The sequence below is a fragment of the Phocoena phocoena genome, chromosome 17 (genome assembly GCF_963924675.1).
Source record: "Phocoena phocoena chromosome 17, mPhoPho1.1, whole genome shotgun sequence".
NCBI classification, from domain to species: domain Eukaryota; kingdom Metazoa; phylum Chordata; class Mammalia; order Artiodactyla; family Phocoenidae; genus Phocoena; species Phocoena phocoena.
This window is the reverse complement of record NC_089235.1, coordinates 1,014,051-1,040,411: the sequence shown is the minus strand read 5'-3', so window position 1 is coordinate 1,040,411 and position 26,361 is coordinate 1,014,051. Positions and strand designations below refer to the sequence as shown.

Genomic DNA, 26,361 nt, shown 5'->3' with positions numbered 1-26,361 from the left:
ACCTGTGCCTCAGAAAGGTCCCTCTGCTGCTTGCTTTGTAAAGACTGGGGGAGGTAAAGCAGGAGAATCAGAGAGGCTGTGCAGGGCCCAGACAAGAGATGATGGCTAACATTCACTCGGTGGCAACGTAAGGAGAAAAGTAAAACCGGACTCGAGTTACATTTTCAACAAAGACTAACAGACCTTAATGCTAGAGGGTTTAAGGAGGAGAGGCAGAGAAGGAGGCATAATGTCCAAAATGAGATCAGATGAGCTCGTAAGGCAGGTCTGAAATTTAATCCTGAATTTCCTAGTTCCCACAACAATGTAGAACTCACTATGAATTACCTAATTTGCAGAGTCTATAATATGAAAACAAACCAGCAGTTGTGAAAAACACAAAAATTTTTCAACACAAAAATTCCTGGTAAAGAAATTTCACCAAAATGTCTTCCTCATAAAGGCAAAGTTGTATGTCATAAAAGAAATTCCCTAAACAATATCCCTTCCGTAAATCCAAACTGTTTCATAATCCTGCTTCCATCACATCTCTTAATATTACTGACACAGAAATAGTTAAGTATGCACCCTGTAATTTCTAGAATAACCACTGGAAGAACAGAAACAATGAAAAGAATTGAGAATGGCCATTTCAAAAGTAGGCAAGAAACAAGAAACACGTGTAAAGATAGAAACCACAAGATACGATGATTATACACCTGAACGCATCAACACATTGTACAATAAATGTCCATGGACTGATGCCCTAGCAGGCAGGGAAGGGCGGACTCTCAGGGCCCAGCACCGGCTGGTGCACCACACGCACCGCACACAGGGAGGTATGGGAGTGGCCCAGCAGGTCCAGGGCTGAGATGCCCAATAGCGCTCCTCCAGTCAGGGTCATGCTTTTGTCCGGGGCACCCAGCAGGGAGGAGCCAGCCCACCTGGAGCCCCGGGGTGGGGTGGGGGCCGGACGGCCAGCTGTGTGTCCAGGACCCAGCCTGCTGCTGGAAGTGTGCTTTCACACAGGGGGACTGAGCACATGCAGGTAAACACACTGGGCAACAGAAAGCAGGTTTCTCACCGCTGAAGGCAAGAACTACAAGCACAGAAAGGATGAAATCTGAAAAACACCCTGCAGTGTTGGAACAGAACTGGAGATGATGGTATAAACTCATGGTGTGGGATGGATGATGGACGGAAGAGAAGGAAAGAGGGAGGGAGGAAGGAAGGCTAGCTGTACAGATGTGACACCTGGGCTAAAACTATAAAGAAAAAGTGATAGAACACAAAAGAAATGCTCCAGGTGTTAACTATCATTGCTGGGGAAAGGGAACACAGGGACGGGACGCGTAGGCGCACACAGAAGTTAAGGTAACATTCTGTTCCTCTGACAGATGATGTTCATGCTACTATCATCACGTTATCATGCTTCCTAACACGTATTCTGCATGTGAGGGTGCTCTCAACACAGCACCTCAAGAGCCTTCACTTCAGGTTCTAGTACTCGTACGAACCCAAGACTCGTACCGGAAATTATTTCCGCTCACTTCCTTCTGTGAGTCAGGGAGAGCACATCATTTTGCTTTAAACAACCATGCTCAACCACGACTGTCTATTCTCGTACAGACATACTCGTTCCTCAGAGAAAAACCTCCTCTTCGTGAATATCCATCCTTTTAATCTCACCAATGTACCTTAACCCTAAAGAAAAATGTTAATTCAAAGAGAAATAATGACTTTCTTATCACCAGATAAGGATTCAGCTGAAATATGACTACTGAAGCAATTAATAAAACCCTCACCTCTATCTAGGCTAGTACATAAAGCTTCTTAAGGAAAGGTCCATTCAAAAGAGAAAAACAACATGAGATAAACTGTTTTAGACTTTCCGCTAAACAAAGGTTCTTTTGTTGTTGTTGTTTTAACATTCTCCTGACTATATATTTATAGGTTATGTAAGAATAAAATGACTACTTTAACTTACCATTCCACTGGAATTATTTACTCCATTCATATTAATTTTGGTTACAAATCTAACTGATGGAGGTGCTTCTGGGTATTTAGGTCCACATTCTACTTTCAGGCTATATATTCTGTTTTCATAATTTGTCTGGAAGGCAAAAATAATAATATTGAAGTGCTAATCAAGAGGGAAAGTACAATATAAATGTACTTAATATTACCACTTGTATGATCAAGAATTTACTTTTCTACGAATTTATTTGATCTATATGGCTAGAAAAAAGGCAGCAAGCACACTTAAAAGTAGAGATTTTACAAAATTAAATAATTCTACAAAGTAATATCAAAAAGATCAGAACTTGCTTCTGTGGTACAGACAATGCCTGTAACAAATTAAAAGGAAAAAACAGACCACTTAAATTCAGATTTTACTAAAAAGTCCATATTGTGGCTTGACCTGTGTCACACATATATAAAGGTTCCCATTTTTCCAGGACAATTCTGTTTATTCTTACTGCTCCTGTATTAATTATTAATAATACTTCATTTCATTCTCAAAAGGGTCTGGCTGGACAATAAATTATATGGTTACCCCATTTATACAGCAATCAATATATCTTCTGGTATAAACACCATATTATACCATTGTCCAGCACTAGAACAATTAATTCATGCTTCTGGTTAGTTACATTTACATTACTACTTCATTAATTTTGTTGTCCGTTAAATTCCATTATCTAAATTCAGAGATTCAATACCCAACTTTTATTTTTCCACATCATTTAAAAACAGGGTTTCTTAATCGAGAAGTTGAACATTACCATATTATAAAACAGCCATTTTAAAGCGACCAGACTTAATGCTTTTAGATTTTTCAAGGCTTACTTTCATGCCTATAATTAACTCTTCTTTATCCTTATGGCTTCTGTTCACTAGGTAAACTTATTAGTGTTCAATTAAAACAAGAAAGTAAAAAAATAAATGGAAGTGACAAACTTCATACCTGTTGATTCCTGTATAAACATGGGAAAAAAGAAGTTAACCATCTATAGATTTCACTTACCCCAACTGATCCACAGCTTCCTCTCCCTTAAGTAAGAGTTCTCCCAAGTGGAGGTCAGGTCTGGGTTATTAAACTACCGTAATTTAAAATGTATACAACAATCTTATACATATATTATTAAATATTTCAATATTTTAAAAAAGAAACAGCTGGATAAAACTCATCCAAGTTTAACAGCAAACCTATATTAATAATATGCCCAGGACCTGGAGAGGTTTAAACAGGACTAAAGGTCAAGGAAATCATCTGGTCTGTCGTTCTCCAATCACATGCACAGCAGCCTCTCTAGAAAACTTGCGTTAAAAATAATAATAATTTTTTTTAAATGATACAAATGAACTTATATACAAAACAGAAACAGACTCACAGACATAAAAAGCAAACTTATGGTCACCAAAGGGGAAAGTGGCAGGGGGAGGGGTAAATTAGGAGTTTGGGGTTAACAGATACACACTACTATACATAAAATAGATAACCAACAAGGACCTACTGTAGAGCACGGGGAAAACGATACTCAATATTTTGTAATAACCTACCAGGGAAAAGAATCTGAAAAAAAATAGATACATATGTATGTATAACTGAATCACTTTGCTGTGCACCTGAAACTAACACAACTTTGTAAATAAACTATACTTCAATAAAAAAAGAAATAAAAGGAAAAAAATTTTTCTTAAATAGCCCCTGAGAAATTCCATACTGTTAAAAATACTCAAAGTACATGGAAACAACTAGAACTCTCATACTTTGCTGGTTGTAGGGAATGGTATAACCATTTTGGAAACAATATGGCATTTTCTTATAAAGATAAATAAGCACACACCTCCCCTACCAAGTAGGAATTCCATTCCTAGGCATTTTATCCAAGAGAAATGGAAACAAACCTATGTTCACAAGAAGACTTGTAATCACAGCAGCTTTACTTGCGATGGGCAGGGAGTACTGTGATCAGGAGAAGCGATAAGCACACTGTGGCATCTCTGTGAAACACACCACTACCCACTTCATGGAGCAACACAGCTGATCCCGAGACATTATATGCCAAGGCAAAAGAAGCGGGCCTCTAAGCACACACACTGCACGATTCCACTGGCACAAAGGCCTACAACACACAAGACTACTCTAGGGGGGTAGGGAGTAGTGACTGGGGCAGGGCGGGGAGGGGCACAGGGAATTTCTGGCGGCACAGACATGTTCTGTGTCTCGACATGGGTGCGGGTAACAGGCTCCATTTGTCGAAAATCATTTCACTATATGCAAATTATACCTCAATCTAAGCTAGCCTACAATGATTAAACATCCTAACTTTTGGTACCTTGGATTAATTTCATCACCCCTGAATTTTAAATTAACAGCCAAGTCTTTCTGCTAACAAAAGAGTGACAGAAAAGAGAGTAGTAAAAGGAACTAATGTTTATTAATTATGTACTACACATACTCTCTTATTGTCTAATTATTAATTCATTTAATTCTCAAAACTTCTGAAGTATACATATAAGGAAACTTGGAAATGTTACTAAACATCTAATGCTAAAAAATACTGCTTAGAAAATTTAATACACAAACATATATGGAAAAACAAAATCGCTAATTATATAAATCCAAATAAACAGTGGAAATACATAAAAAACCAGGGATCTTAGTAGCATATAAAAAACATATAAAAAACCGAGAAACAACTAACCAAGTAACAGAATGCTGAGGTAGGAATTCTCCTGTTACCCTAAAGCTGGGGACAAAATTGTTCTGAATCTGGCACCTTCCAAAGAAAAACCAACTAAGCCGAGATGCCGCCCCTGCAGGTTTTATTAAAAGGCAGCTGAGCAGCTGAATGAGTGCTGGGACCGCCCACTCTCACCCAGCCCCCCAGGCCTCAGCAGGTGGGGAAGCCTGGCTGGAAAGCCTGGCTGGAAGGACAGGGCCTCTCAGGGGTGCCTCCCGCTCCACAGAAAGGGGAAGGGGCTCCAAGACAACCCCTTCCCCAGCAGAAAGCGGCAGGGGGCAGCATCCTGTCTCTGTGCCCCCTGCAAGCAGGCCTAGCCCCATCCAACCCTACAGCAGCCTTGGCTCCCACTGGGCACAGCAACCCAGCGAGCTTCCTGTGGTTCGGTGACACCAGGAAACAGCTAGTTCGGGGGACCTGCTGATGACCCCAACCGGGTGAGAGAGACTTGTGAACTAGGTTACAGGGCAGCCCACAAAATCATGGGGGGTCTTATGCACAAACTCCAAAACACTCTTAAAGTCTCTTAGAGGTAGCGACTAGAGAAAAACCAAATGTAAATCATTTCGAATGTATACTCCACCCAGTTCAGACTGTCCAATCTTCAAGCTGTTCATTAGATAAGAATGCTCATTATTATAAGCACTTACTTTTACCAAAAAGACCATCTGGTGATACTGTTCACAGGCAGTGAAAATCAAGGTTTTCATTACAAATACCAAGTTATAAAACATCAAGAATTCTAACCATCAGGATTTTATTTCCTTCCTCACATGTCTTATGGAAAAATCAGAGCACTGGAGGGAAGAGGGAACTTGTTAGTTTAGCAGAGTGCACAAATTCTGCAAAGGAACACCAGAAAATGCAAAACATACATTAATTCATTCTCTAAAGTTAACATTGCTAATTACCTGACCATTTTCCTTTTAGAAAAAATAAAGAGGAAATCTAAATTCTACCTAACAGCAAAACAGTTGAAATGCTCCCATCACAGGCAGCAAACAGTATACAAAACCAAAGACTAAAAAAACCTTCATATTTGTGTTCTTTCCAACAAGTCAAAAAACATACAATACATATTTCCAAGAGTCACTGCAGGGTGCGCAGTAAATGGGGCCTTTGAGTAAGGAATGCAACGCAGAAAAAAATTTCCCAGAGTCTGAAAAAAATTTTGAGTAAAAATAGAAAGGCATAAACTTGAGAAAGACCGAAGAATAAAACAACAGGTCTGTTGCCAGCAATGCTAGAAAACATGCAAGAATCAGCCTCGTCTACATATTTTATAGATGAAAACATGGAGGCCAGAACATTTCCATGGCGAGTCAACTGTCATTGGCCAACAGCAATGTGCACTCAACACAAACCAATTTAGAAACCCTGATGACACACACAGCAGGTTAGTAACATGTTACATCAAAATACACTCTTTGCTCTTCCCAAATACCCCTCCATTTCCTCACCTTTTCTCCTCTCTATCTGGAATGTTCTCCATCCCCATCACCACCTTCTGAAATCCTACCAGCCAGTCCTTTAAGGCTCATTCCAAAGGCAACTTCCTCCACTGTTCAGCTTTCCTCAATTATTCCAGCTAGAAGAAACATATTCTAAAGTCCCGCAGTGAACTTTCTCTGCCATATTCAGAATCTATCATTTGTGTTCATTTCTTCTCCTCTACTCAACTGCAAACACTTTGGCAGCAATGATTGTATCGGTCTTTTCCCCCCAATCCTCCAGAAAATCAAGCATCAATAAATGTATACAAAATAAGTAAAAGGTGAGGAAGTGTTTCAGTTAAAGTTATAATTATTTATTTTAATATCAATATTATAAAATAAAATGCTTACTCTAAAGTGACAATAAATATTAATAGAAAAAATATGTAATTTATAGCACTGACCCTTGGTGGCCCAATAATCATGCCTGTCCACCTTGTAAGTGTCATATCTTCATCATCTTCCAGGCCCCAGCTAACCGTACCATCGCCTACTCCTTTTTGTCCTTCTTCAAGTTCTTCCAACAAGCGAAAATTACGAGGAACTTTAACGCCTATACAAAAGAATGTCAATGTAAATGTAAAAAGCTCATAATTATAAGGGCTACACATATTCAAATTCAGCTTTCCCCAAATTAACCTTTAAAAATTATTTCCCAAAAAGACAAAATTCCCTTTAAAAAGCATTCTGCCCCCAAAAATGCTGAATCTAAAAACCCTTCAAAATGAAAACGCTAAAGAAAGCACTGTTCCAAACATTAGCAGCAGTACAGAACATGTATATAAATTCCTAAGCAATCAGTTTTAAACTGACATAAATCAATCATAAGGGAATCATCGTAAGTGATTATTTTTCCGTAACTGAGACTCCTGTTCCTCAGCCAAGAACACGACAGGCGTGACCAGAAAGTCCATAAAAGCGCCATTTCATTAGCACATACTCTCCAGTAATCTTCAAAGAAGAGAATTATGTTCCATCTGTAAAAACGCACTAAGAGGTACTATTTTGAGAATGCTGACCCCACCCTTGGTCTTGAGCCAGTCTGCTGGCTGCCTAATCACCAGGGGGCCCCGTCTCCCCCGTCAGCAGGCTGGAGGCTGGAAAGCCAGCCTCCTGGATGTTTCCTAAGACACGTCCTTCTCATCTGGGCCCAACCCAGCAACAGTTTCACAATCCAACAGCCCTTCTCACACCTCCACTTCTTTAGACCTCCTCATTCTACTTATTTCTGAAATCTTACCACAGAAATGTTCCTCTCTGCCTAGAACCCCCAGCCTTTCACAGTCCCTACTCCCTCACTCTCACTGAACCTGGTCTTTGCCACCATTCTGACCTCCAACCCCCGGAACCAACCATGATTTGTGCACTTTATCACAACCTGTCCTAGGATCACTGGCCTGGCCTCTCCAGAGGATGGACCCTGTGGTTTTCCGTGTTCTCAATAGCATCTAGCATGAAACACCCTCCAGCCCCACTGCACAAGTCTTGAAAAAAATCAGGACCCTCTCCTTCTGGCTCTGGAGCACCGCCTCCCTCCCTCCCTCCCTCCCTCTCACATGCAAGCACACACACAATCATGAGGCAGGAAAAAAAGTGACGTCTCTTTTAAAGCGACTGTCATTTTGTATAACTTATCTCTCTTGCTGAAACTAAAACATCTCTTTCAGTTACTAATTTGTAGTAATGCTTCTGGACAAATAATGGAAAGCCAATAAGTACTGTAACTTAAAAACACTAGCCACGGGGCTTCCCTGGTGGTGCAGTGGTTATGAATCCACCTGCCAATGCAGGGGACACGGGTTCGATCCCTGGTCCGGGAAGATCCCACATGCCACAGAGCAACTAAGCCCGTGCGCCACAACTACTGAGCCTGCAAGCCACAACTACGGAAGCCCGTGCGCCTAGAGCCCGTGTTCCGCAACAAGAGAAGCCACTGCAATGAGAAGCCTGCACACTGCAATGAAGACCCAACGCAGCCAAAAATAAAATAAATTATATTAAAAAAAAACTAGCCACTTAATGTACTGTGCTTCATAAAAAAGGCTTGAAAATCTTGGGCCACAGAAACATGGGGCTGTTATAAATCACAAAAACAAGAGTACTCATTATTACAACTACAATAACTAGTAATAACCATTTGTTCAGGGTACACTGTGTGCTATTTTAAATAAATTATCCCATTTGATCCTAAAAGCACTCATTTTACAGTTATAGAAACTGAAGTTTGGAAAAGTGACCTACCCAAGGTCACACAGTTACAAGCGGCAGATCCAGTATTAAGACCCAGTTTCTAGACCAAAGTCACTCTCTTAACTGGTGGGTTATACAGCGAGCCATCCCGGCAGCATCGTGGGCGCTGCCCAAGGCCAGCTCCCAGTGCCACTGCCTCCCAGACAGGGGCCCCGGCCCCATTTTCTCATCTATAAAAGGGAGACCACGGTGGCTTCTGCTCCAAAGAACCACTGTGAAAATTAAACAAGGTATCTATCTTAAACAGAATAAATGTTGACTATGACCAGTTTAGTGTCCATATTAAATAAAATTACAAAAAACTTCCATTCACCTCCATCTACGTTTTGGGAGAATTCAAGCTCTCTGTACAGTCCTGAAGGTTGGCACCCAGGAAACAGTCCCCGAGCTCTAAGTTTCTATGCACATAACACTGGGACAACTGCTCTTCCCTGCAGCTGCACAGTCAGAATCTCCACCATCTATTGCTACTGACTTGCTTTTTAAAGGTTTCTCCCTTAAAGGACCCTGATTACCCTTACCATTATGAAGTCATTCCCGAAGAAAAATTCTAAATTTGTGTTGAATTTTGTTGCCTCCTTTTTATAAACAATTCAGTCAGGTGAGCTTTATGCGCATCCAAAACTACAAAGTAAACAATGTAAAAGTAATGTTTCTTTTTACATAAGTGCCATAAAAGTGATAAACCTAGTGACTGCTAAACTTTTCACCATTTCTCTATGCTACATCTTGGGGAAACAGTTCTAAGATTAATGGATCAGTTACTGGCAATGTTAACATTTAAAAGATTATAGCAGCTAAGATTATTTTGATTTTAAAGTATAAGACTCAAAACAAACACCAGTGAGCTATATTTTTAAATTCAGGGCTAGAGTACTCTGGTTTTATTTCAACCAAGCACTAATGTCTGTGAAGAGAAAACACCACGAGATGGGGATGTTGGTCTGTGAGTGTTGCAGTGTGTACATAAGCTGCCCTCTGGATCTCTTGCCATGTCTGAGCTGCCTTCTATTAGCTCTGCTTGCCTTTTTCCTATGTGTGTATATGTGCGCATGTTGTTGTTATTACTGTTGTTGTTCAATAGTTTTAAATACTTTAATCCCTTAGTCTGGGATCTTCATTAAAAGAAAAAAATCCTCAGAGACCATCCAGCCCAAAACCTAACTCTTTAGAGAAAAGAAAATTCTCACCAGGAAAAGTTAGGTGATAATCCTAAAGTCACTTAACTACCAGTTAGTTACCAAACCAAGTCAAAAACCCAAGTCTCCAGGCATCCACTAATCTAGTCTCCTCCTTACTACATTACAATGAACCTCCATTCATAAGACCTAAGACCCAAAATAATATTATTCAAAAGCAAAATGCTGAATGCAAACAACCTAGAAAACATGCTTCCAGTTTTTAATCTCAAGGCTATCCGATTCCTAATAATGTACCTTTAATTCCCACAATACCAAAAGTAAAGGCATAAACACTGCCAAATAAACACTAGAATGAGTCTTGAAATGCTGTTTATTAGGGACATGGATTTCCCAATTATAACTCTAAATATTTTTACCTTTTTCAGTTATAAGGAAAAAAGCCCAAATAAAACCTTAAACAGTAATAAATCTGTCAATCTATCCATACAAACGTAAGAAATGACAGCAAAGCAAATTTAACATCACTTTGCAACCAACCATCTAAATTAAGAAAGCTCTGATAACACTAAAAAAAAAAAAAAAAAAAAAGATGAGGTGGTATAGTTTTGAAGAGGGCCAGGTGAATTCCAGTTCCACACTCTGGGATGTAGAAAACCCAAAAATAAATAACTATGAACATTTCAGTGTTATTTCTTTTCAGATTACTTTCCATATATAGTAATATATGGTTTCTGTGTTTTTTCCCAAATGATATCATGACTTATAATTTTGTAACTTGCTCTTTTCCTCACTTACAAACATGTTTCTATATAAGCATAATCAAGTACCATTTTCAAATGTCCTGGCGAATAGTATTAGTCACGTTGGGGAACGGGGTGGGCAGGACTTCACTGGACACCCTTTCACACTATTTGACCAGGTGAATCATCATCACCTACAGAAATGAAAGGAAAACCCCCATACAAACAGAATGAATTTCTTCCATCTTATCTGCTTTCCAGTCCTAGGTAGCTGGTCCTCACGAACACCCCGGCTCCCCGCACTACATGCCCAGAGTGGCGGTGGTAGGTTAGGGGAGGGAGTGTCGGGGCGCCCAGCTTATGGGCCGGCCAGGCTGCGTAACTGCCCCCGCAGAGTTCTCTTAGGCGCTTGGGCTTCTGTCACCCTTCGACACACCTGAGGAGGCACGCTGCTAAGATGGAACTCCTGAACAGTCCCACTTGTAATCTGAGTGCTTGCTTCCCATCCCACTCTGGGAGTTCGGAGTCCCCGCAAACTCCCAGCAGGCTGACTTAGTTAAAATGGACATATTTATTGAGCACCTCCTATGTGACAGACATTTGCTAAAAGCTTTACAGGCAGAAGCATTAAATTTTACCTTATGTTGTTTTAACATCACCATTTCACTAAGTAAGAAAATTAAGGCTTAAACTACTAGGTTGGGCCACATGAGTGAAACTGCTGGTGTTCAGGCATCTCTGTGATCAACAGAAAGTGATTTCACAAGGTTCACCCTAAAAACATGGAGAGCGAGTGGGGGAGGCGAGGAGGGAACAAGTCTCAAAGCCGAAGCTGCCCGCCATTACTCTCACTCCCTCCCCTCAGTCCCGGATGGCACGCACATCCCTGGCCCTGCAAATCTGATGGGAGGAGGAACACGTCATGACCAGCTGTGGGGGCAACTGCCAAAAATAAATCCTGCTCTGAACGCTGGTAAAAAGAGCCTTTCCATATATCACACACCTGGGTGTGCACGAAGGAAAATATTTCCCTATCCAGGGAAATAATATAACTGTCATTTTATATTTTTCAAAGTACTTTCCCATACAGTCATCTAACTGAATAAGGGAAATATCTTTTGAGGTATGATGGGCAGATATATCCATATTTTCACAAAGATCAAAGACATGAAGTAACTCACTGAGGATCATGGCAAGCCAGTAGCTGAGTCAAAAGTGAAATTCACATTTCTCAGCATGAGTACAACTGTTTCCATTACTGTATACTGCATACTTCAGAAAATAAAAAAGAAAGCAGGGAAACTTCAGAATGTGTACGACTTAAAACACATATTTTTCAAAATATACACATTGTTGAAATTCACTATAAAAACAAAAACATCATAAAGAGAGTTTTAAAATTCAAGTCTAAGGAACAGGGACTTACCTTCTGATTTTGCATTGCTTAAAATTATATATTAACAGAAGCATTTACAAAAGCTCTCTGTGAATAATATTTTCTAATTTTTCAGAAATTTAAGACTCGAATATCTGTTTGGTTTTAACATTCTTTTCTTCCTTAATGGGATGAAACAAAATTAGGAAAACACCACATGTAGAGGAACATGCATTAGGCATCAAAGCACTGGGAAACCTATTTGATCATATCCATTACTTCTACATTAATTCATCCTTTCACTCAATAAACCTCTGACTACTGGATGTAGTTACTATGCTAGGCACTTGATACCAGGAGGACCAAAACCTTTGTTTGCCCTCAAGAAGTTTACAGTCTATGAGAGGAGGACAGTTAAAAAGATAGAACAACACAAAGTAAAACATCCTCTGGGGACACCTAGGAAGGACAACCAACCCCAAAGAACAGACAAGGAAGGTCTCCTTGAAGAAGAAACTCTCCAGGTGCAACATAAAAGAAACCATTCAGGGGGAGAGTAGGTGAAAATATTCAGGACGTCAGTGGGGAAAATTAAAAAACATAAGCAAAGAATGTCAAAAAACTGAATAAACAGAGCAATCTGCCTACATGAGAAACTCACTGCAAATACATAAGTTCTCCTCAAACTAATCCACAGATTCTTCCAATTTAAACTGAAATTCCAATAGCACTGTTCTTGGAACAGGACAAAGAGTCCTAATATTCTTATGGAAAACTTAAGGGGCAGGAGTTTTGAGAACACTTTTAAAGAAAAAGAAAACAGAGGGGATAACTTCCCTAGATATTAAGACTTCCCCATCAGCCAAAGAAAGTAATTAAGATAATGTGAAGTCAGTGCAAGAATCGACAAACTAATGAAAAAGAAAGCCTCCAAACAGATACATGCATGTATGAAAACAGGATATGTAATAAAGGCAGCATTAAGAGTCGGCAGGGGGACTTTCCTGGCAATCCAGAGGTTGAGACTTCGCCTTCCAAAGCAGGGGGTGCAGGTTCGGTCCCTGGTCAGAGCTAGGATCCCACACACCTTGTGGCCAAAAAACCAAAACATAAAACAGAAGCAATACTGCAATAAAAACTTTAAAAAATGGTCCACATCAAAAAAAAAAAAAAAAAAAAAAGAAAGAAAGAGTCAGCAGGAATCCACACTAAAAGAAGACCAATCTTGAATCATGTACCAGAAAAATATATATGTAATTATTTTGCTTTAAAGAACATTAGCGGAAAACTGGCAGTCTGAACAGGGCCCAGAGATAAAAGTTCGGTATCAAAGTTAATTTCTTGATTTTGATAATTATATTATCAAGTAAGAGAACGTCCTGGACTTCAATACATGCACAGTGAAGTATTTAGCAGCGAAGAGGGACATGTCTATAACTTATTCTCAAATGCTTCATTAAAAAAAAATGTGTCTGTGGCGGGGCGGGGAAAGAGTACACACGCAAGCACGTGCAAAAATCTTAATTAGTATGGGGTAGGATTTCCTCATACTGTTCATGTAACTTTTCTGTAAATCTGAAATTATTTCAAAACAAAAAAATAGGGAAAGAATGGACTGGACTGTTCGGTAAATGATGTTAGAAAATTTTATCCACATGGAAAAATAAATTAGATCCCTATCTCACAGCATACATGAAAATCAATCCTAGGCATATTAAATGCCTAAATGTGAAGAGCAAAACATAAGACTTTAGGAAAATATATGATTTCCTCCAACCTTGGGATATAAGAAAGGATTTCTTTTAAAAAAGCACAAACCAGGGCTTCCCTGGTGGCGCAGTGGTTGAGAGTCCGCCTGCCGATGCAGGGGACACGGGTTCGTATCCCGATCCAGGAAGATCCCACATGCTGCGGAGCGGCTGGGCCCGTGAGCCATGGCCGCTGAGCCTGCGCGTCTGGAGCCTGTGCTCCGCAACAGGAGAGGCCACAACAGTGAGAGGCCCGTATACCACAAAAAAAAAAAGCACAAACCAGAAGATTGATAAACTTGACTAAAATTTAAAAACCAACTTGACAAAAGAGCCACAAACTGTTATGAGGAACATAACCAGGAAATGTCAGCATCCAAAATATACAAAGAAGTCATCCTATGAGTCAACGAGGAAAACAAAACAGTGAATAAGGAAGTTCACAGGGGTGGAAACAGGGATGTACAATAAACATATAAAAAGGGTGCTCAACCTCAACAGTAATCAGGGGAAACATGAATTAAACCATAATGACTCTCCACCAGACTGACAAATATTAAGTCTGGCAATACTTGGTTTGACGAAGATGTAGAGATGGAGGCTCATTCACTGCTGAGGTTGGCATAAACTGGTACAACTCTGGGAGGAAACTGGTAACATTCACGGAGATCCTGGCAAAGGGCTGGAGGTAGGAAGGCTCACTTACCATGATTTCTAATCGTGAAAATTTAGAAACAACCTAAGCATCACATAGTATAATCCATGACAGAATACTGTTACAATTAAAATGAAAGAATTAGAGCTACAAGCATCAATCAATGCTAAAATTTTACAAACATGTTGTTCAGTAAGTGCACAGTTGCAGTTTCACAAGGTGAAAAGGATCTGGAGGTTGGCTGCACAACAAAGTGAATACATGATAGTGCTGAACTGGACAGAGGCAGTTAAGACAGTAAACTGTATGTTACATACACTTTACCATAACTGAAAAGAAAAAATAAACCAAAAAAAAACAAACAAAGCTATGTACCAACAGACCTTTACTATACTCCTCCTGAGCACACACATATCTAGCAAAGGTATAAAAATGTTTGTGGAATATACTCCTTAATCAGGATAGTGATCACCTGTGGGCAAAGAGAAAGGGGCCTAGTACTTGGAAGGGTCCTGGTAATGTTTCGTTTCTTCAAAAAACAGAAAACCTGGGCTTCCCTGGTGGCGCAGTGGTTGGGAGTCCGCCTGCCGATGCAGGGGACGCGGGTTCGTGCCCCGGTCCGGGAGGATCCCACATGCCACAGAGCGGCTGGGCCCGTGAGCCATGGCCGCTGAGCCTGCGCGTCCCGAGCCTGTGCTCCGCAACGGGAGAGTCCACAACGGTGAGAGGCCCGCGTACCGCAAAAAAAAAAAAAAAAACCCAAAAACCAGAAAACCTGAAGCAAGAATAATTTATTAGCGTTTGAGAGAGCTGGGGGTGGGTGCATGTGTATTCATGCATTTTTCTGGTGTTTAAAAATCTTTCGTCTAAAAAGAGGAGAAACAGTACCTAAACAAGGAGAGAAAGAATGGTAGGCAATGTGTGGGGATAGCAGTTGAGGATAAATGGGCAAAGAGCCAGAAACTGCCTGGAAGGACAGGCGTGCTTACAAATTCAGACTTCACCTGCGGCAGTGAAGACCAAGGGAGGGGTTTAAGCACAGACTTCAAGGACAGGAGGGCAGAGGGGAGAACAACAACGGCTGTGATGAAAGAGCAATCGGGAAAAAACGTTAAATGCCTCCACTAAGAAAAATGTGGTTCGTTTTATTGTTGTAATTCTGTGATGTTATTTATTTCCAATAACCAAAACTAAACATCAAGCACGAGCTAGAAACTGTGCTAGGCCGTGGGATCTCACACTGACAGTCCCAGCCCTCATGGAATCGACAGCCTATCAGGGCAGCAAGACACAGAAATCACAGCGTATGAGAGGCACATAGATGACAAAAGCAACAGGAAAGTTTCCTAAAGTAGTAGTTTTGCTCTACCACAAAACTAGACAGGTGACTTTGGGCAAAGTGTCTTTTTCTTCCACTCTGCGTACTTTGATGTAAAATGTGGGACTAAACTACATGAGCCCACCCCAACCCAGCTCACTGACCCGCACATAGAAGCCTACTTCAGGAGGGGTCCGGCTGGACTGGAGAGAAAGGAGAAATCCTGTCCCCAGGTCTCTGCCCCACCTCCATCCTCAGCATCAGAACCCTTGCGAAACCACGTTATTCCTAAAGCTCCTCCCAAGTTTAGGATTCTTGAATTCCATTTGGAGGACTGTTTCAGAACATCAGACATGACCCTATCCTAAGAAGTCAAAAAAAAAAAAAGAAAAAAAGCAAAAGGGAAATAGTAATAAACATAAGGTATAAAAATTTTAAGTTGATTTCTAAAATATTAAAACTCTATATCATCAATAACCAGTTACACTGAAGTAGTAAATGGATAATATGTATTTCATAGACAGATATGAAATACAACTGATAATCCAACAAGAAAATGAACCAGAGGGAGGGAGACGCAAGAGGAAAGAGATATGGGAACATATGTATATGTATAACTGATTCACTTTGTTATAAAGCAGAAACTAACACACCATTGTAAAGCAATTATACCCCAATAAAGATGTTAAAAAAAAAGAAATGAACCAAAAGAGAAAATAAGAAAAACATGCAGCCTTAAAAAAAAAAAAATGACATTACTGTACTCCCATCAAAAAATAAAATTAAAAGCACAGTAAACACAATGCCGGCAAGACAGTGGATAAACTACATTTATCCATCCTTACACATCACTGGAAATTGACTACACCTTGCTGAAGAGGGAATTTGACAAAATATAACAAGAATTTTAAAATATTTATACACTTTGATTTATACTCCAGTCTGTGAAATCCACCCTCAAGAACAAAGCACAGGGAGTGTAGCCAGCCTCAGAGCCAGCTGTGAACAACCTGTCTCCTGTCTCCAGGCACGCGCCCTCCTGGTCAGAGGCCAGGGCTACTCCCCTCCCCCCGACTCTGGGCTGGCCTTGCCACTTGTTTTGACAGAACGCGATGCTGGTGTGGTTCTGGGCTGGGACGAGCCTCGTCAGAGCCCTATAGCTTCTGTTTGGTTTTCTTGGAAGCCAACCACCATACAAATTCTGACCTCCCAGACACTACTGGGGTGCGAGGAAGTCCAAACAGAGCACCTGGAGTGGCCACGTGGACTAGAACCAAGGCACCTGGGCACAAGGCCCAGCCCACCGTCAGGTGAAGGGAGACCGGCAAAACCACACACTCAGCCCCCAAATCACAGGAATAAATCACTGTTTGAAGCCATATATCCATTTCAGATATTAAAATTTGTCTTAGAATTGATGAAATATGGCAGGTGAAAATAAATCTGAAAAAAATTTCAAATCAAACGTACATCTGAAGCATCTGTACTATGCCTTCAAACACAAACCCTCTGGATTAGAGGACTTGCAAGGCGCCTCGAACCCGCGGTATGGAAGCTGCAGTACGTGGAGTAGAATGTGAGCCATGCTACTGGTACTCTGTAGGTGCCAGCCAAAGCCACTCTCCCAAAATTCTGCAACTCTTCTCACGGCCTATGTGCTGTATACTAACTCAGGCAAGGAGAAAATATGAAGCTTCATGTGTTTATTTAATGAAAGTATTTGAACACAAAATATCCTTTTAGTACCGCTTCACTTCAAAAAGTAAACTCAAAACAAAATTTAAAAGTAAAACATTATAATACACAAAGGGGGAAAGCTAGATTTTACTTGAACCATTTGTTTTCTCATTATTAAATCACTCATATAGAAACTGCACCATAAGGAAATGACAACATCGGAGGCACTCAATAAACACGTGGTGCGTTTATGGCAGACGCTTACTTTCAACCTTTCTGTCGACACTTACGGGCCAGTCCTGAAGCAGGTGATGCCGATTCCGAACACAGAATCCTTTCCCCAGCATCTTGGCGGTGGTGATGGGTGAGGACAACCATGTAGGCGGATGCATTCAAATGCAATAAGCTACCTCAAGAGATTTTGCTCAGAACACTACTGCTATCTCAATGAGGCAGACTAACCAGGGAGAACCGAGTTACTTAATATTGTCCAGGAAACCTGCGAGCAATGTTTACTTCAGAACTCAGAAGGAATGCCTCCCTGAGAATAAGCTCGGGAGTGGCAGAAAGCTAGGTGAACCACAACATACTCTGCTTCCTCTCCAGCAGGAACTTCCAAATGGAGTGAGGACTGGCACACCTCCCTCTCTCACCTCCCTCTCTCCCTCCCGGAGACCACCTACAGGGTACAGGGGCTCTCCTGTGGCACCAGGGAGCTGCAGTTAGAAGCAAAGGAAGTATCCCGCCAAGTCACTGCTGGCAGGGTGAACACTTGAGAAAATTTAAAACTTTTCAATAACTTAAGTATATCCTCTCAGGAAACAACCACTTACATCGATACTGTTTAGTAAGCTGTAACCGATAATTTAGTTAGCAGGTGACACTACCATGAATAACAAACAGTAAACCAAGCTATGCATTGTTGGTACTTTTCAGTAACATTCCAGTCACTAGACTGAAAAAAATCTATGGCATAATTACATACTTACAAAGAATAAACTGCTTGAGGCATGCCTGCTATCTGGCTATATAACTCTGTTAATGTAACATTAAACCTCACACCTGGCAAGGCAGGGCTTAGACTCCTACCCTCTGTCATGTGGTAATCCTGTATAATAATCATAACCAGATCATCACTTAGAACTTACATATGTCAACATGATGTTTTTAAAACAAAGAGTCAGGTAGACGATGAAGTACATACCAAAAGCCAGACTTTTCATCTTAATAAAGTAGAAAAAAACAGATAAATTGGACTTTATCAAAATTTAAAACTTTGGGGTTTCAAAGGATACCATCAAAAAAACCAAAAAACCTACAGAGAGAAAATATTTACAAACCGTACATCTAATAAGGAACTTGTATCTAGAATATATAAGAACGCTTACTACTCAACAATAAAGAGACAAATAATGCAAATTTTTTAAGACGGGCAAAGCAGAAATGAACCCACACTTATGTGGGCAATTAACCTACAACAAAGGAGACAAGAACATACAGTGAACAGTGACTTCAATAAATGGTGCTGGGGAAACCGGACGGCTACATGCGCAAGAATCAAACCGGACTACTCCCTCACACCACACACAAAAGTAAACTCAAAATCCATCGACTTAAATGTAACATCTGAAGCCTTAAAATTTCTAGAAGAAAACTTAGGCAGTATGCTCTTTGACATCAGTCTTAGCAATAATTTTTTGGATGTCTCTTCAGGCAAGGGGAAAAAAAAGCAAAAATAAGCAAATGAGACTACATCAAACTAAAAGCTTGGCACAGAGGAAACTATCAACATAACACAAAGGAAGCCAACAGGATGGGAGAAGACACTGGCAAACACTACGTCTGATAAGGGATTAATATCCAAAATATACAAAGAACTCATACTACTCAACATCCAAAAAAGCAACCTGATTTAAAAAATGGGCTGAGGATCTGAATAAGACATCTTTCCAAAGACACACAGATGGCCAACAGGCACGCGAAAAGACGGTGCTCAACATCACTAATCATCAGGGAAATGCAAATCAAAACCACAATGAGACACCACCTCACACCTGTCAGAATTGCTGTCATCAAAAAGACAACAAAAAACAAGTTGGCAAGAATGTGGAGAAAATGGAACCCTTGTGCACTGTTGGTGGGAATGTAAATTGGTGCAGCCACTATGTAAAACAGTACGGAAGGCCCTCAAAAAATTAAAAATAGAGCTACCATACAATTCAGCAATTCTACTCCTGGCTGTTTATCCGAAGAGAACAAAAGCACTATTTCAAAAAGATATACGCACCCTTATGTTAACTGCAGCGTTATGCACAACAGCCAAGATATGAAAGCAACGTAAGTTCCCATCAATACATGAATGGATAAAGAGGACGTGGAAGGTGCACACACGTGCGTGCACACACACACACAAATACACTGTGTGTGTATACCATTCAGCCATAAAAAAGAATGAAATTTTGCCATTTGCGACAACACGGATGGACCTAGAGAGTATTACGCTGAGAAATAAGTCACAAAGAAAAAGACAAATGCTGTATGATTCCACTTACTTGAAGCAACCAAAAAGTTTATAGAACACAGCATGATACCGAAGCAGAATCAAAGAACCTGTAATCAAGAAACTAGCTCTGGACTCAGCATCTAGCTAAGTAATCTTGTGAAAGTCATTTCATATCTAGATAGCGCTCATCTATAAAATATACTTTGCCTAGAGCCTAAATGATTCATAATGTACTTTCCATGAGCACTACTATTCCCATATATGTATAAGGACCTATACAAGCCATAAGGACCTCTCTCCCCTTCTGTTGTTTCAAACTTTGCTGAGTTCCAACTTAAACTGAAAATAACATCTGCTCTTACACAAGTCAGCAAAGACTGTGTAAACAAGAATACACTTCCAAACCCAGTCCTGAAGTCCCATCTTACAATAATATCTCAAAGATTTACTTATAAATACATCTGCTCTTTTAAAACAGTTAACTACTTTTGAAACAGACTTTTTTGTACGCGGGCCTCTCACTGTTGTGGCCTCTCCCGTTGCGGAGCACAGGCTCCGGACGCGCAGGCTCCGCGGCACAGCATGCGGGATCTTCCTGGACCGGGGCAAGAACCCGCGTCCCCTGAATCGGCAGGCGGACTCTCAACCACTGCGCCACCAGGGAAGCCCCTGAAACAAACTTCTGAACACTGGATTTCATTCCACTTGTTCCAGTCTACATACCTCACATCCATTTTGAAGTTTTGTGTCAAACAGCTCCCCAAATACTTGCTAAGTGGATGTTTCCGCATATGGGCAATCTCCGCTTTTCATGGTTTCCACACGTGTGACTTTCAGTTACCACGGTTTAGTGAGACACCAGTCCCCCAACAACAGGGTTCAGACTCCAGTCTCCATGGTACGCAGACAATGAGTACGCGCACAGAGCTCACACGTGGCTGCTATCTCCTCAGTCCACAGGTGACCATGTGAGTGACAGACGAGCAGTCCCAACCAGCAGCCAGCACTTCACAGCTTTCAGCGTGTACCTGAGGCTCACTGCACATCTCTTACTCAGTTAACAGAGAGCAAAGCATGGAATAGAGTTGCCTCCTTGTCTACCAGTGACAGTCCATAAAAATAGCCAACAAAGGTGAAAGTCCAGCAGAGAAACAAGAACTGGCAACACGGGAAGTGAAATCTGAACAAATGTAAAGAGAGTCACAGAAGAAATTTGACTGTGGGAACATCGGAGAGACTCCGGAAGAGCAGGCAGAGGAATTCTGTGAACGTGAGCTTACTGACATAAATGAGGAAAGGAGATGTAGGAAAAGGATGACCGTGTCCCAGAGGAAGTGAAAAACTTCACAATAAAGAAACTCTCAGAGGTATTTCCTAACACTGAAAGCACAAATGACAAAATACTGGAAGCAGATCCAAATTTAGGAGTATGACAATTCACCAAAGCACAGAAAAGATACTTGTTCCACATAAGTTATACGATAAAAAGATAAGGCAAGCATTGTTCAAACTACTCTTGACAAGCGTTTTATAACCAAAAACACTCTAGTTCTTAATTTCTCACGTTTAAACTACAGCGTACTAAACAAATGTTAGTTTTACTATTTTTTCCATTTTTCCTATATGCTTGTAACCCCAGGAATTTTCAATGTTTCAGCAAACATTTTCAAAGGTCACAGAATAATAATTTTTCTCACTTAGTAAGATTGCTCTGAACAGTTTCAGTATGCCACCCAAACTACCACGCAAAGGGAGGACTGCTGATAGGCTGTATTGCCTGATGATATTACCAAGAGCAAACATACGTCAAGAGCACCCAGGTTCCTAACTCACATAGACAAATCTACCAGGCCTGTTATTAAAGTCTCAAGAGGGAAATAGCCTGGACTATTACAGTTCAGCTCTTATATTGTTTAATTTCCAGGTTCTATGATTTACACCTGCAAATCTCTTCTTCTATTACTACTCCCAAGTTCTGCCCATATCCACAAATCTTCATCCTGAAGATGGGGAAAACAAACAAAATCATGTAGTCCAAACTTTTCATAGAAAGGACGGAAAAGCAAGGCTTATGAGACTCACTGCACGCCTAGCATGGCAATCTACCAGGGCAGCAAGGGAATCAAAACACAGCCAACCCAGTTCCTGTTCCAGTATACATAATGCTTCCCACTTCTGAAAAAGGTAATTAGGCCTCACTGTGGTTGTTTTCCACCTATATGGCTTACGTAGACTTACCACACTTTATAAGCTAACATTAATACTTCTATTAGTGCTGAGATGTGATTAAATTTTTGAATCACAGGCACTAAATATACTAACAAATTTCTATCCCAAAGAGTCGTGTTTCTTAAGCCGTGTCCTATGAAATCATCTTGACCCCCAGAGGTGACTGTCTCTTGGGAAAGGGGAACCTAGCCAGTGGGGTCTCCACCACAGCCCTATTTCTGTCCACAAGAAGCATCTGACAGTCTGAAACAAGGATTCTGCTAGGAAGAGAAGTATGAAAGCCACTCTCAAGCCTAAAAGGATGTAAGATTCCTGATTTCAGGATTATTCCAAATTCATAATTGCTCATGATGGAAAAAGCACTAGACTGAGAGTAAAAAACCTGATTCTGATCTGGACTCTACTGCTAACCAACTATATAAAACCTTGTATTTCCTCAGGCCTCAGTTTACTCAACTGCAAAACAAAGAGGACCAAATGGTATGGCAAAGTATCATATCAGTCAGCTTAGAGGTCTCAGTCTAGTTAGAATTCTTCCTGCCAATTTTTCTTCCAGTAACAGAAAGACTAAAAGCATATGATTTAGGTAATGCAAGTTAAAATATAATGCTTTAGATAAAATTTTAAAAAAATCTGTCAGTTGTCTTTTTCTTTTTGGACTATTAAAGAGCTATTTTTATCAAGATTATTTTGGCTTAAATAAAAAAACATGGGACTTCCCTGGTGGCGCAGTGGTTGAGGGTCTGCCTGCCGATGCAGGGGACGCGGGTTTGTGCCCCGGTCCAGGAGGATCCCACATGCCGCGGAGCGGCTGGGCCCGTGAGCCGTGGCCGCTGGGCCTGTGCGTCTGGAGCCTGTGCTCCACAAAGGGAGAGGCCACGGCAGTGAGAGGCCAGCGTACTGCAAAAAAAAAACATGTACAGTACACCCTAATTTTAAAATTTCAATCTTTATCACATTTATTTCACATTGCTACCAAGAGGCAAACAATACAAAAGTAGAACTAAGAGAAAATATAATTTAAAAATAGTTTCAAAACATAGTCCAAAACTGCTTCTGCACTCCTCTCTCCCCAAGCTGGACGATAGTGTCAATGTTGTAAAGCACAGAAAAGGAATAAACGGTATATGAAATTCGCCAACGCAATTTTTAACAACAGTTTCAAAACAAATTTCAGTGATTTAAGAAAACATCAACTAACTGCCTAAAAGATATTCTTTCTGATTATGCTCAGGTTTCGAATCTCATAAATTTAAAAGCAGCGTAAATGTAACAATTAGAATGCTGAAATATAAACTAGAAAATACAGGCTTCCAATGTACAATAAACGTGCTAATAATCTCTCAGCAACTTCTTTATAATGCATAGTCAACTTCCAAAAATGACTCACTGTGGTTAACAAAGAGCACCTGCCATTAACATAATCTAATCATTGGTCTTTTCAAAATATTTCCACACTCTCTCACAGGTACAACGTTAAAGGGGAGAAAAATCGTATTTAAATAAAATAGTGAAATCCACAAAATGAAGATTATCAATCAAACTGAAACACACCACTTTACTACTAAATTTTCAAGAACCTTCAGATACGAAGCACAACTCTTAAAAAGACATGGAGTTTTAATGCACAAGCACACTCGATTTCAAATAGCAAGGACAGTAAAGTTTTAACACTAAAATGTCACTTTTTAAATCATGCACGCTTTACTAGCTAGCTCTGACCCCAAGTGTACCGAAATAGCTCCCCAACGCTAAAATCGTTAAACAGCTTATCCTGACACCTGTACGTAATAAAGATGCGATACAAAAGACGCAATTCTTCATTAAAATGAAGGGAGAACGGCACTACCTTAAAAGTACCCATTACAACATACACCGAAGCCTTCCACTTAAGTACACAAAGACTTGAAAATTCGTGTTATTATGCAATGATGGCATGAAATACAAAACCACACTGTTCCACAGCCATGGTTCAATAATGATTAGAAAAAATTAAAGACCATACGTCTTAACGTTTTAAGTAATAAAACGGTCCCCCTTTAACATTTTGTAATGGTCAAATTTCTAAAACCTTAGTGTTAATACCGAATTTCAACGTCTGTGCTCAGAGGAAACCAAAACTGTATTCAGTACGAGAGGAGCGGAACAGCTAATCTAAGAAACCACTTTTTCTTCAATTAGTGTTCACCTAGCTCCTTGCTTCTATTTAGTCTACATCTCAGTTTTTCGCTCCAGCGAAAAAAAGACCACACGCATTCAGTCGGTAAGAATGGCCCTGTCCTTCGCCCACGTCAGGGCGAGCCGGGGGGTCGGACCCGCTCCATCCAGGACCCTCACGCGAGGCCTCGCGCGCCCAGGTGGACGCGGCCCGCCCGGGCTCCCCTCCTCGCTCCCGCACTGCCCGCCAGAGCCCCGGGCCAGCCGGCCCGGCCCGGCCCAGCCCAGCCCCCAGGCGCGCAGCCGACGCACGGGCACGACCGCCGCCCCGACGGCCACCAGGACCCTCCCTGCTCCGGCTGCGGTCCGCGGAAAGTCCGGCGGCCGGGGGCCCGTACTCCGGCTTCTCCCACACCGCCAGGCCGGCCGCCAGCTGCGCGCAGAGGCGCAGCGCGGGCTGGGATGGAAAAGCAGGCGACCCGGCACGGTACTGACCTGTGGAGACCGCCATCTTCTCCTGCAGCCCGACGCACCGCCCGGACGCACGCGACGTCCGCGCTACCTCCGGGAGCGCCGCCGCCCGCCCCGCGGCTTCCGGCCCCAGGCTCCCGCCCCGCAGCTTCCGGTACGTCAACGCGGACCCGCCCCGCGGCTTCCGGCTTCCGGCTTCCGGCTTCCGGCTTCCTGGGACGGTCCCGCCAAATCGGAGTGTGAGGGTGCAGGTTAAGCTCATGGGACAGAATTGAGTCAGTCACCGTGACAGAAAGGAAGAGCGCGAGGCCAGAATGCTCCGGGCGGGGAACGTGCTCCGAGAACCCGCGTCGGCTCTGACGTCATAGGCGTGCGTCGGAGCAGGTGCGCTAGCGCCGCCCAGAGGGCCGTCCTCGGTCGCGGGGGAGGGTGGCGTCTGTGGAGTTAGACGAAGTGCTTGTGGAAATGAGGCCCTGACCAGGCAGGGGCGTTGACGGTTCCGTCGAAAATGATTCAAGGAGTGACAAAAAGTTTTAAGGAGCCGCTAGAATTAAACCACCTTGTTCGTGCTTTCTTTTGAGATAGGCACGCGAGAGAAACGTGATAGAAGTCTGTGCCTGAGTCTAGAAAGTTCCTTCCGCTTGTGAGTGATTGGGGAGCATCACTGCGTCCAGAGGGCGGAGCTGCCCACGCGGCTCGGGGACGACCGGGACGACCCCCGAGGCCACGACGTCCCCGGGGGGCGCGGACCTCTCCCCGCCCCGGCCCACATGAGTGGGGCTCGTTCTGTGGCCGGGCGGTGAGCCTGCTGGGTGGGCTGCTGCCTTCCGTCCTGCACCCCTGTTTACCCGTCCCTTGCACTGTGCGGAGGCTTGGGGAGGAGACAGACCCTCTGCTCGGTTCTGAACGTGGAGGGGGTGTCAGTGCTTGGTCCCAGCCACACCCCCTAAAATGAAGCGGCTGAGCAGGCGCTGTTCGGTTCGCTCTCTGCGATGGGAAGCCTCTGCCGTGGCTCCCGGTGGCCCTCTCTTGGCGTCATGCCTTGCACTTCAATATCCCTCTACCTTTTGTGGGAGCTGTGTTTACTGACCAGGTTCCAGTGAATAAGATAAGGCAGTGCCCACTGTGGCAGCACATACCCTAAGGTTGGACCGGAGCAGGGAGGATTAGCATGGCCCCTGCCGGGATGCACGCAAATTCGTGAAGCAGCCCATGTCTTACAGAAATCTGAGCAAGGGTGGTTATCCGTGTACGTATGACTGACTCACTTTGCTGTGCAGCAAGGAACCAACAACACTGTAAAGTGACTCTACGCCAATAAAAATCAATTTTAAAAGAAAGAATAAAATAAGACAGAAGCGTGGGGTATTGCTTCTGAGATTTTGTTTAAGAAGACTACATTGCAAGGGCTTCCCTGGTGGTCCAGGGGTTAGGACCCGGCGTTTCCACTGCCCAGGGCCTGGGTTGGATCCCGGGTGGGAGAACTGAGATCATCCCACAAGCCGCGTGGTGAAGCCCCCGAAAAAAACAGAAAGCAAAAAACGACTGCTAGCTTGCATACCTTGCTCTCTTGCTCCCTCTGAGGGAAGCCAGCTCTCATCCTGACAGCTACCTTACAGAGAAGCCCACATGGCAAGGAACATCAGCCTCTGGCCAATAACTAACCTTGAGGAAGTGAAGCACTCAGTTCAACAGCCTGAGGAGCTGAATCCTGTCAACAGACATGGCGGGATGAGCTCGAAAGCAGATCCGCCCCACTCAGGTCTTCAGGTGACACTTTGGCCCAGGCCAACACCTTAAGGGCCACTCTGCTAGAGTCCTTGAGGCAGAGCACCCCAGGTAAAGGTTGCCTGATTCCTGACCCCCCGAAAAT

General features: G+C 42.3%; 1 protein-coding gene across 2 annotated transcripts in view; it reads right to left on the bottom strand.

Annotated features, from left to right (window-relative positions):
• The window catches only part of UBE2V2 (ubiquitin conjugating enzyme E2 V2), a 30,363-nt gene extending 5,777 nt beyond the window's left edge, over window positions 1-24,586 (bottom strand). Inside the window, exons 1-3 of one of the 2 annotated variants that reach the window (XM_065895079.1) lie at window positions 24,513-24,586; window positions 6,628-6,776; window positions 1,967-2,092 (exon numbers count right to left, since the gene is read on the bottom strand). In XM_065895079.1, the coding sequence (XP_065751151.1) occupies window positions 1,967-2,092; window positions 6,628-6,776; window positions 24,513-24,528 (291 nt within the window). In that variant the 5' untranslated portion in view covers window positions 24,529-24,586. Of the gene's footprint in view, window positions 1-1,966; window positions 2,093-6,627; window positions 6,777-8,236; window positions 8,259-24,512 lie in introns of those variants that run through there. The other variant, XM_065895078.1, reaches the window with a different exon arrangement.
• Window positions 24,587-26,361: the final 1,775 nt, after the last annotated feature.